The 17167-nt window shown below is 42.9% G+C and overlaps 1 protein-coding gene across 8 annotated transcripts in view; it reads left to right on the top strand.

The window, feature by feature from the left end:
• PPP6R3 (protein phosphatase 6 regulatory subunit 3) overlaps positions 1 to 12491 on the top strand; it is a 133521-nt gene extending 121030 nt beyond the window's left edge. For all 8 annotated transcript variants that reach the window (XM_058526205.1, XM_058526211.1, XM_058526208.1 and 5 more), the window contains 3 exons: positions 1227 to 1377; positions 6945 to 7064; positions 10257 to 12491. In XM_058526205.1, the coding sequence (XP_058382188.1) occupies positions 1227 to 1377; positions 6945 to 7064; positions 10257 to 10308 (323 nt within the window). In that variant the 3' untranslated portion in view covers positions 10309 to 12491. The remainder of the gene's footprint in view (positions 1 to 1226; positions 1378 to 6944; positions 7065 to 10256) is intronic.
• Positions 12492 to 17167: the final 4676 nt, after the last annotated feature.

The following is a 17167-nucleotide window of genomic DNA, read 5'->3' as shown; positions in this document are numbered from 1 at the left end:
AGAAGGAGTAAGGGGTCTGAGTTATCAATTATTCAGTCCTGTCAGTGTACAGAAAAGGAAACAGGCCCAGAGAGGAGGAACGTCTTAGCCTGCAGTACCAGGGTGAATTAGTCTGCATGTGCGTTCCAAGCCCAGCCTGCACTCAGTTCCCTTGCCCCTTGGAGTTTGCTTTGCTGGAGCATGTGTGGGTATCTGGGCATGTCTCATGCTGTGGGGCTGTTTATTTTCTTCTCACCTTTATGAACAGATGAAATGGTCAGGGGAATCCAGTGGGTTGTCTTGTTATTCAGAATGCTCACATTGTTCCTTGCATGGGCCCTGAACTGTTTTCAGCCTGATGATTAAGGCCTTGGGAGGTGGGGGGAGAGGAAGGGAGTTAGGAAGGGGGTGTAAGGGGTAGTATGTGAAGGGAACAAAGAAATGAGTCCTTAGAAAAAGAAATGCGAGTAGAGGGCACAAGAACCAAGAGGCAGGGAAAAGTCATAAAATCAGTAACTACTATTTTATTTGTCATTCTTCTAAACAGTTTATCTAGATGACTTCATTTTATCCCTCAACAATTCTACAGGTGGGTTCAGTTATCCCCATTTGGGGGATAAGAAAACTCAGGCACGGGGCAAGTACCTTGCCCAAGGGTTACGCAGCTAGGAAGTGGTGAGGCTCGGGTTTGAATTCAGGAAGTCTGACTTCAGAGCCCAAGCTCATAACCAGTATACCATATGGCTCCCTCTTATAGAACAAAGAAATAATCCACAAGAAAGTAACTTAAAAAAAAAGAATAGGACCCAAGTGGGACCAACTGAAAGGGAAAAGGGTGAATGAGAAGGGTACAGTGGATAAACTGTAATCTAGGCGCTTGTGAGTTGCAGTGGGTGAAGGCTAGAATACACAACTGCGTGCTTCGCCCTCTACTGTGCATTGGAAAACATTAGGAACAGGAGAGTCTGCTGGGAGAAAGTTGGGTATGTGGGTAGACATAGAACTGGGAAGGCTGTGGGGGCTTGCTGGTCCTGCTGAAGAAAACCCCTGAATTGTCTCCCTAGTGGGCATTTTTAAAAAGCCTGTGCCCATCAGGAATCAGCCCAGGCAACAACAGGCAAACCGTCTCACTCTTTTCTTCTTCAAGCAGTAGATGCAACTTTGGGTGGATGGCTCTGCACAGAAGAGGGGTGACAGTCCTTCTTTGGTTTTGATATGCGTGACCATCAGCTGTATGTTCTTTTCAGCGCCAGGCAGTATGGCCATGGAAGCCAGCTCTGACGGAGAGGAGGATGCAGAAAGTACAGACAAGGTAACTGAGACAGTGATGAATGGCGGCATGAAGGAAACTCTCAGCCTCACTGTAGATGCCAAGACAGAAACCGCGGTCTTCAAAAGGTAACCAGGGGCTCGATCGTACTGGCAGCTTCTGGTTGTTGGGAGGACGGTGGGGGAGAAAACTCAGATATTAACATCTTCAGTTTGCTTCAAACGTGGGTTCAGACATTAGCCTGACATCTTTCTAATATCTCCATTAAACTCATTAAATCTTAATGAAGAGATGGAGAGTGTGGCTCCCTAAGTGCCTTTCTCTCTCTCTCTCTCTTTTTTTTTGTAGTGTTCAGAAGACTGTAGTTTAAGTCTAGTGGATTCAAAATACATAAGTATAAAAAATGAACAAATCTTTCGTCATAGTAGAAATTGACTTGTATACAGGCTACAAAGTTTGGCCCATCTAAACCAAAGGTTCAGGATCATACAGATCATTTTCTGCAGGCATATAGCAATCATTAGAATTCAGTAGCAAAATAATTGCTTTAAAAATATATATATTTGGAAATTAACTTCACTTCTAAATTCATGGGTCAAAAAAGGGATTGTAATGGAAATCAAAAACTTAAAACTGAAAGAGTAATGAAAAAACTTCTATTGAAACTTGCAGACTGCAACCAAATCAGTGCTTAGAGGTTTGGTCTCCATCTCTATCACAAGAAAGAATGCTTCCCAACCCATTCAGATCACAAGAAAGAATGCTTCCCAACCCATTATGAGGTCTCTACAAAGCAAAGCGTGAAAGAGAAAAATTAATCAGAGGCTAATTTGATGTGTGGGTGCATACACACAACACTTGCAAGTTAAAAGCTAGCAAACCAAATCCAGCAACGTATTTTTAAGTCATGACCAAGGATATATCACATGAACGTGAGGATATTGCAACATTGCAAAAATTATTGAAGGTAATTCACAGACAGATATAAGAATAAAAACCATTTGGATCTTCAGTAGATGGAGAAAAGGATTTGGTAAAAATTAAAGCCATTCATGACTTTTTAGCACCCTAGGGATAGAAAGTAGCTACCTGAAACTGAAAAACTCTACAGCAGACTTTATTCTTAAGAGTGAAGCATTAGAAATATTCCCTTCAAAGACATGGCCCAGAGAGTCAGACGTACAGTTACTGCTTCTCTTCAGCACTGTGCTGGTGGTCTTAGCAAATGCAGCGTAAAATAAAAATTAATAAAAGGTATAAAGATTTGAAAGAAAATTATTATTTGTTTGTAGATTCTGATTTTCTACATAAAAAGTTACAATTGAAACTGTAGACGAGTATTAGAATGACTAGGAAAGTTTGGCAAGTTGACTGGAGACACACACTAATCCGTTGCGTCCTGTGAACCAATACAAGATGTCCCAGATGTGCCCCCTTTTTAAAAATTAAAATCTTAAACCTTGTCTTTAAGATAACTAAGATGGAAAAGATAAAGACCTAAATAGATAAGGAGATGTGCCATGTTAGAATGGGACGATATCTTTGGCATTTATTAACAAATTAATCTATAAAATGAATGCGTTTCTCATCAAAATCCCCATGGAGTTTTTCACGGAAATTGAGAAGCCGATTGTGATATTCAGAAAGAAGACCAAAGAGAGCTGAGAACAGCCAAGATCATTTTGAAGAATGAAGTGAGGGAGGCTTCGCTGTGTTAGATATCAAGACTTATTATCAAAGCTGTTATCGTTGACATGATGTGGACTTGGCCAGAGTTATACAGATAGGCCCCTACACTTACACGTACTTGATACACGTTAGAGTGACATAATGCGGTGAGGAAAGAATGGACTAATAGATAGTGATTATCCATTTTGGAGAAGAATAAAATTAACTCTCTGTCTCATCATTGAGTATGAAAGGCAAAACGACACTCTCAGAAGACAACATGAGAGAATGTGTTCAGAATTTGGGGCAAAAGATTTTTTAGCCATAAAAAAGCCAAACCATAAAGGAGAAGATTGATGAGTTTGACTTTATTTAATTTCTAGTACTTATGAAAGACACAATAAAATGAAAAGACAAGCCATAACCGCAAAGAAAGATTCAGTAGCAGGATAGAGGAGGGACCTAATATCAATAAGACAGAGACAAACAATCTAGTAATTTTAAAAATGGACGAAAGACAAAAACAATCCATTATCTGTGGAGGAAAACAAGGAGCGGACCAACTCCAGAGCAGGCCAGCCTCACGAGTCAGCAGGGTGTATTGCTTACAGTGATGATTCAGTAGTTTCATGCACATTAATTGACTAATTCCTGTCTTGTTACAGAAAACAGACGAAGTGTAAAAACTGCCTGGATCTTTTCATAAGGCAGTGAAATCTTAATTTCAAAACCATATAAAGATAATTATAGAAAATGATCAGCTCATGTCAGTTATAAGCAAACTAAATGCAAAAATCTTAGATAAAGTATTTGCTAACTGAATCCAATAGCATATTACAAGTAATTCATAATGATCAGTTAGAGTTTATCACTGGACTGCAAGGATGGTTCAGCGTCAGAAAAATCTGTCAGTGTAATTCACTATGTACTAATAGACTGAAAGAAAATCATTTGATATTTTTGATGAAGCTTTTGATAAAGTTCCATACCTATATATGATTAAAACTCTGAGCCAAGCAGGAACAGAAGTGAATTTCCATAACTGCATAAAAGTTAAAATACCAAAATACTGCAGCAGAAATTATGCTGCATGAGGACATTTTAGATGCAGTCACTTCAAAGTAAGGCACAAATAAAGGTTGTCCATTATCACTGCCACTGTATGGGCAGTCCTGGGCAATGTTCTGAGGAAAGACAAAGAAAGAGGTATAGGTAAAGATTAGATGGGAAGTGAAAAGACTTTAATTATTAACAGATAATAATGATCAACTACAACCAAGTCAGTAGCAAACTTTTGTAACTAATAAGAGTTCAACAAAGCTACTGGGTAAGAGATTAATTTTAAAAATCAGTAGTCTTTGTCTACATCAGTCATAAGCAACTAGGATGCATAAAAAAAAGGCAAAGTACTGGTCACAAAATCCATAAAACTGTAAATTATTTAGGAGTTATCCTAACCCAGATATCTATAGACAAAACTTGAAAGTGCTAATAAAGGCAGCCTCAGAAGATCTGGACAGGTGGAGGCTGTCAGACTGTGATGGGAGAGCTCAGTGCTGCGAAGATGTCTGCCATCACCAGATTCATCTCTAAGTGTAATGCAGTCCCAATCAAAATTTCAGTTGGATTTTTAAAAGGCACTTGATAAACATACTCTAAAATTTATGTGGAATAATAAAAGTTCTCAAATTACTTAGAGAACCATAAGGAAGATTAAATAAGCGACTTGTCCTGGCAGATATTCGGTCATACTGCAAAGTCCCAATAACTAAAGCAGTGTGGCATTAGCACACAAATAGTTAAAGGGGCCCATGTGATGGAAGAGAGCGCTCACTGACAAGGGGATTGCTTAGTGCGGGGAGAAGGGATCTGGCTCACTACAAGGAACAAGGGGCAATAGGGCCTCCCTGATGTACATGTGAGGGGATTCCAGGTGGATGGAAGGTGAGTGAAAGATAAGAGCACCTGTGCAGTGCTCTCTGTGCGAGGCTATGTACTCTAAGGCTTCACATGTATCACTCATCAGTTCTCGAGATGAGCACTATGGCTACCATCCCACTTTCCAGATGAGAAAAATGAGATACTAGATTTAAGTCTCATGGTAGTTAGGAGAAAATGCAGCATATCTTCCTGCCCTGTGGGCAGAAGGGGTCTTCTTTTTCAAAACAAAACAAAACACCTTCAAAAAGATAAACCATAATGCAAAGAATAGAATTGGATTGAATTTCTGGTTGATAAAGTGCTGTAGACAAAATTAAGAGGCAGATGGCAAATTGAGCGGGAAAAGTTTATAGTAGCTAACATTTAATATTCAAGGAGTTCCTATAAACAATAAGGAAAAGATAGAAAACCCAAATCAGAAAATGGGCAAAAGATATCAGTAGGCAGTTTACAGACAAGGAAATCAAAAAAGGCTAAAAAAGTAAGAAGAGATGCTCAGAACTCACTCGTTATCAGACACTTCATATTAGAGTAGCAGCAATTAGCAAGTAGATAAAGCTGTGTGTTGGTGGGCTGTGGGGCTGCAGGAACCCTGTTGCCCTGCTAGTGGGGAACGCAGCCCGGGGCAGTCATTCTGGAGAGTCATAGGGGCTTCCTTATAGATGGAAAGATGACCAGCATTGTCCACTCCTGGGATTAGAGCCCTGAGAAATGCCCACGCAGGTCCACTGGGGCCACAGACAGTGGTAGTTATTGCAGCATTGTGCCAGAGGCATGGAGGGAGAGGGCAGTTGAGCGTTGGTCACTGTGAGAAGCCAGCTAGAACTGGGAGGGACGCTGCATGGGATACCGTGCCAGTCAGCAGGAACAGATGGATCTTCCAGACTGTGCTAAGCTACAGAGATCAATACGGTGAGGTGTACGATTCAGTGCCAATTATATGATTCCAGATACATGTGTGTAATGACTATACATTTTACAAAAATGAAAGTGATATGTATTAAACACATCAGGTGGTTGCTTTGGTGAGCAGGGAGTGGACAATGAGGACAAAGAGGAGTAATGAACCAGGTAACTCAGATTGTCAGCTAATCTTTACACTTTAGTTCATTTTTCTCCTTATAAATTGCCCAGACCCTTCTGAAAGCCACCCGAGAAATATCCTAAAATTAGGTTTTTCATAAGCCAATCCAGGACAGGCTCCAGCTCCCAGAGGGAACCTCTGGCTGCCCTTCAGCTCACTTTAGTGCCATCTTGATTGTGTCAAAATGGGAAATCCAGGCAGAATAGGCAAAAGTCTAACTTTTCAGGCTGCAAACAGTTGAAAGTGTTTGCTACTTGTCTTTTTTTCACCAAGAGCCATATAAGGGGAGAAAATAATCCTTTCCTGTTTTGTTTCCCCAAGCCCTCTAACCCAAGGATCAGGTTTCACCTGTTCTGGCCACCATCCTTGGCTCTCTTCTCTCGTGGTGTTTGTCCTGCTCAGGCACTGTCGGAGGGCAGCTGGAGAGACTCAGTCCTGGTTCAGGCCATGTGGCACCCCACTCACGTGACATCAGCTGATGGGGGTCTGTCCTACTGACTGTTGAAATGGTGGGCAAAAGCAAAATGAGCCCTGAAAGCAAAATGCTTTAACTAAAGACTCATTCCTTCAAACAGGTTCATTTGACACCTTCACCGAGTCTGCAGTTTTGCTTATGTGCAGTCGTGGACATATTATTCCCCAAAATTCCTCATTTATAGGAGTATTCTGAAACTCTTGTACATTTCTTTTTCTGTTTTGCACACTTGGCTTCAGAGTGTTGAAATCCTGTCGGTATGTACAGTGACGTGGGACCGTTCTTTACCAGACACCAGCTGCATTACATCGTCCGTCTTTTGGTCCCCACCTGTGTGTGACCCTCTCCTTTTGTGATTTCCCGGTCACTGTCTGTGGTCCCTGTGATCCCTCACCTGAGCATGCTCAGCCCCAGGGCTTTGACTCCATGGCAGTCATGACTCCCAGAGCCATTTGCATGTGCCCTCATCCTCCACCCGGCGCTGGTACCTGGGTGTCTGATGCTGCCTGTCCTCCTCTTTACTGCAGTGAGGAAGGAAAACTGTCTACCTCTCAAGATGCTGCTTGTAAAGACGTGGAGGAGAGCCCTGAGACGACAGAGGCGAAGTCTGCGGCCCCCAGGGCTCCCAGCAGTAGTCCAGAGCGGAGGTAACCCACTGCCTCCCACCCTGCCCAGGCCCTAAGCTGGCTTTGGCTCTTGTCTCCTGGGAACCAGGAGGGAAGTTGGCATCTGGGGGTGGGAGACTGGAGGGCTCATTACAGTTATCCTCAAGCATTCAGTGACTTAGTCAGCACAGTAGCCTTTTCTCAGTCCTTATGGAATCCGGGCAATTGAGCTGAGAACTTAGAAATAACAGTTTATTGCCTTTAACCCAGGAGCCGAAGACTGACCCGGTTTTGGAAATTCAGTAACGTCACTGGCTCTTTAAAGAATTGCCGGGAATGGAAGGGTCTCTGATGCTGGCATCCCCCCCCTACCACCACCTTCTGATGTGGCACTTAGTCGAGGCTGATATTGAGGCTCTCCAGGATTGGGTTCCCTAGGCCGCAGCAACCGGATTCTCATTGGTGCCATAAAGTCACCTAGCCACCAGGCACAAGCAGCTCCTGGTGCCCATTTTTCCACCGACGTGCCCGTGTGGCACACGGAAGAACTTACCTGGAGACCCTTTCATACATGTAGCCAAATATTCTCAACTCTTAAACGATCCCCTGTTTGGTTTGGTTTTGCAAACTATGTTATCTTGATTAAGTGTGAAAAGCCCACTACCAGAGCCGAGTGACTTGGAATACGATGTTTCTTTCTGGTCACCTTTTGCTTAGACTGATCTGGTGGTCTGAAGGGATAGGCCAAGCCAAAGCCTCATTCACCCAGGGCCAGCACCTGGGCTCGCAGGTGGAGCCAGGGAGGCCTTGTAGGGTCCAGTGCTTGTGCCAGAAGATAGCATTTGCCCTCGGGCCACAAGGAGCTTTGCTCAGCGCTTCCCAGACTTATCGTTTTTAGTTAAATATACCTAAGTTTGTATATTCCTCCACAAGGAATAGAGTAACCTTTAAAGGCATTTCAGAGAAATACTTTCACCCTCGCCAGCCCCCCTGCACCTCCAATCTTCTAGGCATTTTAGGGGTCACAGAACCAGTGGGAACCAGTAGGGGGCACTCTCTGTTCACTGGTAGGCAAGCCTCTATACTCATAGTGTAGCAAACCCTGCTTCTGTTTCTCTCATGGAAATTATAGCCAGAATGAGGGTTTGCTTTTGTGATTAAAAAAAAAATTGTGTGTGTGTGTACAAGTCTAATTAATTATAAGAACAATTTGAGCGTGTTGGCTCTAGTGACGGCTTTGGGAGGAAGAGGCAGAGTGCCACTCCAGCTTTGGGGGTCCAGCCCCAGCTGTGCTTCTAAGGGGTTGGGCAAGTCACTTTTCTTGCCTGGAGTTTTCAATATATGTTTTTTTTTAAGGTATTTTGTATGTCTAATTCCTAATCAGTTCTGTCGTCCCTCTGAGTTGTACCTGTAAGCTTCCTTTATATTGAGAGCTGCCTGGGAGGCAGGATAATCCAGGTCTCCCAGTTTGGAGGAGTTGCTTCCGGAGTCTTGGTTTCTCTGACGTAAATGATCCATGAGTTATGGGATTATTTCTTTGGCTCTCTGGAGTGCAGGATTGTTTGCCTCAGGGGATCCCACTTGCGCTCTTCTCCCTGCCTTGGAACATCTGGTGTGAAGAGCCTGTCTCTCCAATCTGCAGGACTGAGATGGTGGAGGGAAAGGTTAGGGAGAGCCAGTGGAAGAAGAGGGGGACATCACTTGTGTCCATGCATTCGTCCGTCTGTCCTTCCTCTAACACATGTTTGAGTGTGGCAGCCACTGGTCTAGGCCTGATGATAAAGCAGGAGCAAAACAGACACACTCATAATCTAGGGGCACGAGGAAAGAGGTGCTGATGAGGAGGGACCAGAGCTGGAGAGGGTGCGGGAGTCCCATTCTAGAGAGGACGGAGGGGAAGGCCTCCAAGAAGGTGTCATGGGAGCTGCTGTGATGGCAGGGTAGGGTGAGTTTTCTAGTTTGTCACATTTGTGTTCTAAAAGCAGTTTACGGCAGTGTTGGAGATAAAGGTAGCCATTTGGGACTTTTTGTATGCAATCTTCCCCACATGGTCCCTGTCACAACCAGATGTCTTGATCCTTTGGATTGACAGATGTGCACTGTTGCACTTAAAGATTTGCATTGCCACACCATTTATTTTTCACTACTGTTTATCAGGCATATGCGATGTCTGTGCCAGCCGGTGTGCTAAGCACTTGGCACACATTGTGTACTTACTAACCCCTGTGGGGGGATTGTTGTCCCCCTTTTATGGGTGGAGAAAAAGTGAACTGAGAGAGGTTGAGAAGTTTGCTTAAGACCACATAACTTCTAAGTGGTGAAGGCAGGATATGTACCTGGGTGTGTCTGGTTCCAGAACTCTGGGTTCCTGTGTCTCTGTGATATATTGAGGCATCATCAAATGTAAATCGAGTGTATTGTGTGTGTGGAGCCAACTTCTGGGTTCTCTATTACCATTATTTGTAAATTTTGAATGCTGGTTCAAAAGTAATTGTATGCTTCCCAGTTTTGGCTCTAAGCATCCTTTGCCAAGTGTGCTTTATAAAAATAGTTCTGGTAACACCATCAAGAATATTTTACGTGTTCAGGTTGTAGTGGCAGAGAGCAGAATTTATGTATTCTATCACAGCTTTGTTTGTATAGTATCCCACCTCTCCTTCCCTCCCAACTGTAAACCTCAGGTTTGCTTTGTGGGAGTACATTTGTTAATGCACTCCTTTATTTTCAACAGCTGATCCTGTTTATAAGCTTTTTCTTTTGTTTCCTCCCCACCCCCACTTCCCCTTAGTAGCAGAATCCTGTTTTTCTAATGAATTTTATGTGGATTTCAATGTATGGAACGTATAAAAAGCTGTTTTGAAGGAGGGATGAGCAAATAGCTCCTGAAGGCTCTGGGAGCAACAGTTTAGAAACCACTGACCTGTCTGTGACTGTGCTTCTAAGAGGCTGAGGTGGGGCAGTTTTCTTGGAGCACTGCTCTTCTGCAGCCCTTGCTAAATGCCTGTTAATCGAAGATGAAGCTTAGATGTTATTCAGTTAGACTTTCTGGAGCTTTAGATAAATTCATTTCTGAAGCGTTTCATTAAGTAACTACTAAGTGCCAGGCTTTGTGCTAGGCAGTGCATAAACAATACTAAAATAAACGGTCCCCACCCTCAGGGAGCTAAACCAAGTTAACTTTCTGTCTCAGATTTCTGCTTTAAGTGCCTCCGATGTCTGTCTCTTACTCCGTAGGACTGACCAGCCAAGCATGCCAGGCGACACGTCAGTTAATGGCCCTGTATGATGAGTGACCTCTGCTGCTGCTGACTGAGGACTGCAGACCGCCACCATTCAGGGGCTCTGGGGGCTCTGTCTGGAGCCCGCCCAGCCGTCACTGCTGCACTCACTCTGCAAGGGATCAGGACCAGCAACCTTTATATTCTAGATTCTAAGACATTGTACAGAGAAATTCAGAAGTGTAAAAATATTGCACATTGACAAATACCAAGAATTTTTGCGTATGTTTATAATGTATTGTTCTAAATAATGGGTAGCCTGTGAAATAAGATCTTGCCACCCATGTAATAATAGTAGTAATACTATAGTTAAAATGGCTGTAAGAATAGTTTTATAAAAGTGAATACACAGATCTATTGTATTTGAAACATAACTATTTGACAATTATTAGTGTGACCAAAGTATTAGGCAGTTTTCATACATTTTTCACCTTGTACAAAATTCTGAATTCATTTTTCTTCCAGGTTGGCAAGGATCGTTGGATTGAAATGCCCTCTAAGTGTTATTTTGGTTGTTCTAACTTACAAAAGTGATTTTGAATAAGAAATATTTGGTGTTCTTTTTATAACCAGTTTTTGATTGGTAACTGTTTTCTGTATTGTTTAAAACGGATCAAAAAATGTAAGTCTATTGGTAGAGATTAAGTATTTATTGCTGCAACTTAGTTGATAAATTGATGTTATTGTAAAGCCATATGTTCTGTTCAAGTCTTGTTTGCTTGAAATGATTATTCCTACAGGTGAAACACTAGACTATTTGGAGTATACATGGCTTGTGGTTTGGGTTTTTTTGTTTTTTGTTTTCGTTTTTGTTTTTTGTTCTGTTTTGGTAGTTCATCTGCCTTTTTAACCCATTCACCAAAATTTACCTTGTTAACAAGCATCACCAATGAACATTTCAGAGCAATCTGCATATTTAACATACCTAAATCATATTAGGCAAGTCAGTTGAAAAATGCTCGTGCTGCTAATGGAATTAGAGTGCGTTCATTTTACAGGCTAGTATTTTAAAACTAGAAATCAGAATCTGGCACCTAAGCATGTTAATTGTTTTACTGTACCTTGTGAGATTTTCACTCGTAAATTCTAAACCAGTGTATTTTTTTTAGAACTGGTTTGTGTATATATATAGTGATTATGGATACTAATTCAATGTAATTTATAATTTTCTATGTCAATATAAAAATACATCACAGCCTTCTCAAACAGCTGAAGCAATATATTGTATATTGCCATATCGTCTGGTGAAAGGGTTAAATTACTTCACCTCTTGCACTTTTAGATGCAAATCAGTTTTTCATTTCTGTAATAGAAAATTATTCACGTATTTTTACATCATTTGTGTCTCCTGACCAGTATTTAAAACCAAAAGGATATTCTGAAAAATGGCCAACGATTTTTTTAGAAATAGCATCCCAAGCAGCGTGCCTAAACATTACATTGCATATGGAAATAAAAAAATCAAATGTCTAATGCCTTATTTCTTATTTACTTTTCCATTGTAAATGGTGTGGAAGCTCCTCGTGAGGTCTGGCGCCCAAGGACAGTGGAGTCGGCAGGACGCCCTGGGACAGGCGGCGGGGGCGCCTTACCTGGCCTTTGCGCGCCTCCTCAGGAGCCCTTTCTGTTGTGAGCTCCTCTCAGAAGAGACTGTCCTCGTGTTCTCCTCGGGAACCTAGCGCGGCCAGAGAACAGGGCTCCTTGCGCTTGTCTCCAGGATGCTGACTTACGTGGCCCGGGACTCGGGGACTGCTGGTGGATGGTGCACTCTTGTCTCACCTGGTGCAGAGCTTTGGTGGCCATTGCCAGGGCTTGTCTCCGGGGTGGCACACGCTGCTTCCATGTGATTTGGATTTGGTTGGCTTCTCCATCCCACCCAAGGTAACACATTGTCTCGTTTTACCCCCGCCTACTGCTGATGAATGAGCATTTGGGGTTTTTCTTTGGGGTGGTGTTTTGTCTTGTTTGTCTTAAGTGGCAAGGAAAGGACACGAGGATGGGAAGACCAGAGTCTGTCAGGGGTTGTGGGTGTCAGCCCAGGACCAGGAGCGAGGCCACTCTCATTTCGTTTCTACTTTAATTTCTGTGTACTGGCCATACTGAATTGCGAGACTAACCGATGTCTACCGTACGATACCTGTATTAAAAATAACAATGACAAAAATAAAGCCTGATTCTTTGTTTCTAGAAATCTTCTCTTGTACCTTGTTTGGGCCTTAATAACCAGACGGGGTGTGGGGGCTACAATGAGAGAACCACCGTTGGTTTTTAATGGGTCGCGGCTTCCTGACACCAGCTCTTGTGCTGTACACCAGATCTTGTGCAAGAAAGTCTGAGCTATACTGAGTGAAGAGTTTGCCATCCATAGGTCAGGAAGTGTCTTGCCCACTGCTATAACCCAAAAGCCTAGAACAATCCATGCCTGACGCACAGGTTCTCAGCATACTTTTGTTGATGGGAGCTGCCACTGGCTCTTGTCTTCAGGTGGTTTATCTGGTCCTCTGGCCTGTTCTCTTCTCCACATGCAGCTCTTCGCCAGCCTGTGTGTTTTGGCCCCCAGCCCTCCCAGTAACTCTGGTGGTAACGTTGCTCAGATGTTCCGTTATGATGTTTCAAATGTGATGCCTTGTTACAGCTGCTCATTTTTCACTCGCCTTCCAGCTATTTGCGTCAACAAGCATCCCCCTGCTTGTTGTTATCCCCCAGGGCCAGTTAGTTACCAGGCCCCTCTGTGCTGGTCTGGGCACACACCTCTCCACACCTGTACTCTGCAGGCCTCTCACTGGGCGGTCAGGGGCCTGGAGTCCGGGACCAGGGGCTTGTGTTCACATCCCACCTCACCCACTCGTGCTGGTTAACTTCTGTGTCTCAGCTTCTTTTTCTGTCAGGTGGGGAAAATGACAGTAACAAGTTCCTAGACTTAAAGTAGATAGAAGAGTTCTTGCGTTACAGTAAATGCTTAATAAATGTTAGCTGTTAACTCTGCTCACTTCTCAACCCCGTAATGTCACCTGCTAGCCTTGCTGAATCCTGGCTTTGAACCTGCTGTTTTATTTAAAACCTGTACCTCCAGAAAACTCAAGCACCTTCACTCCAATCAGATGGATTTAATTATTTTCCTGCTTCAGAGCAGCTACATTCCATGTGCCAGCTCTGGCCCCCCGTATTTACAAAGAGTTTCATTGGAACACAGCTCTGCCCATTTCTTCAGATTGTCTGTGGCTGTGTTTGCACCGCAGGGGCAGAGTTGAGTTGCATTGCTCGACTCATTCCATAGCCTGTGTTCATTCTTGACTTTGATCCGGTTTCCTGACTCTGGATCCCACTCTCATCCTTATTAATGCCCTTTCAGTGTTCAGCGCATGCTGGCTTTTTCTGCCTTTACCGTCTATACCAGTTGTTCAGTGCTTACCTGACGAACAGATGACACAGTGCTCCTCTGAGTTTATGACCCCAGAGAGGTCATAAATGCTTTAAAGGCACGGACCACTGCAGCTGACAGTGCTTCACACCGCCTTCTCTACGGCATTTGGTTTTTGCTTTTCCTCTATAATTCTCTACTTGTTAACATAAACCTGAGTTCTTCCTATGTGCCAGGCACTGTTCTAAGTGCTTTATGTGCAGTAGCTTTTCTTCACAGCAATTTTATGAGACAGATAGCTCTCCTTATTTTATACGTGTGTAAGAGGGCCATAGGTTAAGTAGTTCAGTCCAAGGATGCCCAGCTGGCAAGTGACAAAGCTGTGAAGATTAAGTGTAACATATTTAAATATATAACAGAACAATACTTGACTATGTAAATGCTCAATTAATATTAGCTGTTATTATTACCAATCAAATCCTGGTATTTTTTTGTTAGAATTTGGCAATTTATTTTCAAAGTAGAGCAGTGAATGGAGACTAGCTATATAGAATATTCGATAGCCAGTAGAACAATAAAAATGTTACACATATAGCAACAACGACTGATGAGTACTGTACAAACCAGTTCCAAAACAGAATAAATTTGACAAGCTTATAGGAGTAGAGACTTCTGAGCGACTTGTGGGACTGCCCCCCCACTTGTTACTGGACCCCAGTTGGCTGCTCTCATGATACATTGGCAGTTTTGAGTAGTTGCAACAAAGACCATATGGCCTACAAACCCCAAAATATTTACCGTCTGGCTGTTTACAGAAAAGGTTGCCAACCCCTGAAATAGATCAATGAAATGGAATGGAATCCAGAAATAGACCCATAAATACATGGACAGGGGATTTTCAACAACATTGCCAAGGTAATTACATGGGGAAAGGAATCTTTTCAACCAGTGACCAACAACTGGATGTTTGCATGGAAAGAAATGAACCTTGACTCCTACCATACATCATATACAAAAATTAATCCAAAATAGATCATAGGTCAAACATAAGCACTTCAACAAGCTTCTAGAAGAAAACAAACATCTAAACAGCTTTGGAATGGGTAAAGGTTTCTTAGGACACAAAGTACAAATCACAGAAGAAAAGAAATTGGCCTTCCATCAAAATTAAATTTTTCTGCTCTTCAAAATGAACAGTTAGGCCATGGACTGCAGGGAAAAAAGTAATCTCTGTCATGACAAAGGACTCACTCATATCTTGAAGATAGAAAAATGCGAATCAAAAATAAAATGAAAAACCCACTTAACAAATGGGCAAGAGACTTGAACAGATCCTCACAAAGAAGATACGTGAGTGGCCAATAGCAGCATGAAACGTTGAATGTCATTAGTTACTAGGGAATGCAAATGAAAACCACCAAAAAATACCATTTCCCATCTGTTAGAATGGCTAAAATTAAAAAGACCGATAATACCAAATATCAGTGAGAACGTGGAGCCACTGAAACTCATATCCTGCCATCTAAAATGACACATCCAATTTGGAAAACTTGGGCAAGTTTTTTTCATTCTTTGGATGAGGCGTACTTCTGCCTTATGACTCAGCAATTGTAGGTATTCACCCAGGAGAAATGAAAATACATGTCCACAGAGATGTACAAGGATGTTTATTGTTGATTTATGCATGATGAGAACAACTAAAAAACATGTCCAACCATGGGAAAATGGATGAGCAGATTATGGTATAACATAGATGATCACTCAGCACTAAGCAGGAATGAACTATGGTAAGTGCAACATGGTGTAGGAATCCCAAATCCAAAAGGAGTAAGAGTTTGTACTGCCTGTCTTTCTATGAAGCTCTAGAACTGGCCAAACTGATTTCTGGTGCTAGAAATCAACACTGTGTGCTCCCGAAGGGGAAGAGGGAGGGACTGGCTATAAAGGGGCACGAGGGAACTGTCTGGATGAGGGAAATCTACGTCTTGTTTGTGATGGTGGTTATGTGGATGTAGACCTTTGTCAAAACTCACTGAACTCTACCCTTAAAACCTATGCATTTATTATATGTAACTTACACCTTAATTTTTTCAAAGCTCAAGGGAGAAAAAAGTAAATGAAATAATAAATGTCGTCAGGGAGAACAGTTTCCTCATGTCACAGCGTGGCCAGGGGGTGGCCATTCCTCCCCAGCAGGAGAGAAGAGACTGCTTCCTGGTGGACTGGGGAGTAGGCTCTGAGCCTGCCTGGGTTAGTGTTTTCTGGAGTCCGGCCTGGCTTTGCTGCCCGTGGAGAAGGTATATTCTGGACGGCTGTTTCCATACAACAGGCTTTCTGTCTTTATGAGGGGAAAGGTCTGCATGTGTTGAGTGCTGCTTGTGACCAGGTTGGCAAATTCGTCTAACTCAGGGATCAGGTATCAGGAAACATCCAAACCGTGTCCTTCAAGATGGGGTCCTTAATAAAACGAGCACTTGGAAAGCATTGGTTTGTCAGCTGTCTCTCTCTTCCCAGAGGGCTGCTTTAGAGGGTTAGAAGGGGGCAGTATTGATTGTCTCCATGAAAAGTCCAATCAGCCTCTTGTCGCAGGAGGAAACACAAAGGAGCAGCGGTGTACACGGAGGGGCGGCATGAAGGTGGAGGCGGAACTGTCCCCGTCGAGTGCTGCTCCCTCCCCTGGGGGACTGCCACACCCGTGGTGGACCGAGGCTCAGTGGTTAAGTCTCGCGGGTTGACGGGACCACCACTGAGTAGTATGAGGGGTAACTGCTCTTCCTCCTTGCCTTGTGTTTCTCTGTGGGGTCCTAACGCTGGAGTAACACTCTGAGCCTCTCGCGACCTCCTCTGTCACTCTTGGGGGAGCTTAGAGTGATTTATCTGATTAATTTGGTTCAGCGCCTCACGTGCTCTGTCTTGCATTTGCTGGCCCTCTGAGGAGTGGATTGTGTTCTGTTGTCTATGTGCATGCTCTCAGTCTCTCTGGACAAGACCTGTGGTTGTCTAGCTCTACCAGGAGTTAGGTATGTAATTCCAGCTAAATCAGGAGTGCAGTATTAGCAAGCCCATTTCGCCACACGTCTCAAGGAACACTTTCTAATTAGGTTTTCTCCATTTGTCTCCCAAGTTCTAATTCTCACTTATTTCTGAACATTAGGATAGAGACAGATAGCTTCCCCTAATCACCTTCCCAAACAAAGAAAAATAAGAAATAAAGGATATAAGTTGTTACCCTAAAACTAGGTTCTCTTTAAAAATAAAACCCAGCAATATGTTGTTTGTATGGAAGTCATAAAAGTGATAAATATTGAATATAAACGAATAGAAAAATAGAGGAAAACGCAAACAAAAAGAAAACATGACAGTATCAGGCAGAGCAGAATTTGCTGTGTAAGGTTAGGAGACTATGCATCAAACCAAATAAAGCAGCTAAACATAATCATTAGAAATTTGAGGAAAAGGACTTCTGGTTCCAGCTGTAAGAGCGATTTTGTCAGATTAAACGTCCT

This window comes from Diceros bicornis, chromosome 31, assembly GCF_020826845.1.
Source record: "Diceros bicornis minor isolate mBicDic1 chromosome 31, mDicBic1.mat.cur, whole genome shotgun sequence".
NCBI classification, from domain to species: domain Eukaryota; kingdom Metazoa; phylum Chordata; class Mammalia; order Perissodactyla; family Rhinocerotidae; genus Diceros; species Diceros bicornis.
Note: the sequence above shows the minus strand (reverse complement) of the source record. Positions and strands in the feature narration are given on the sequence as shown.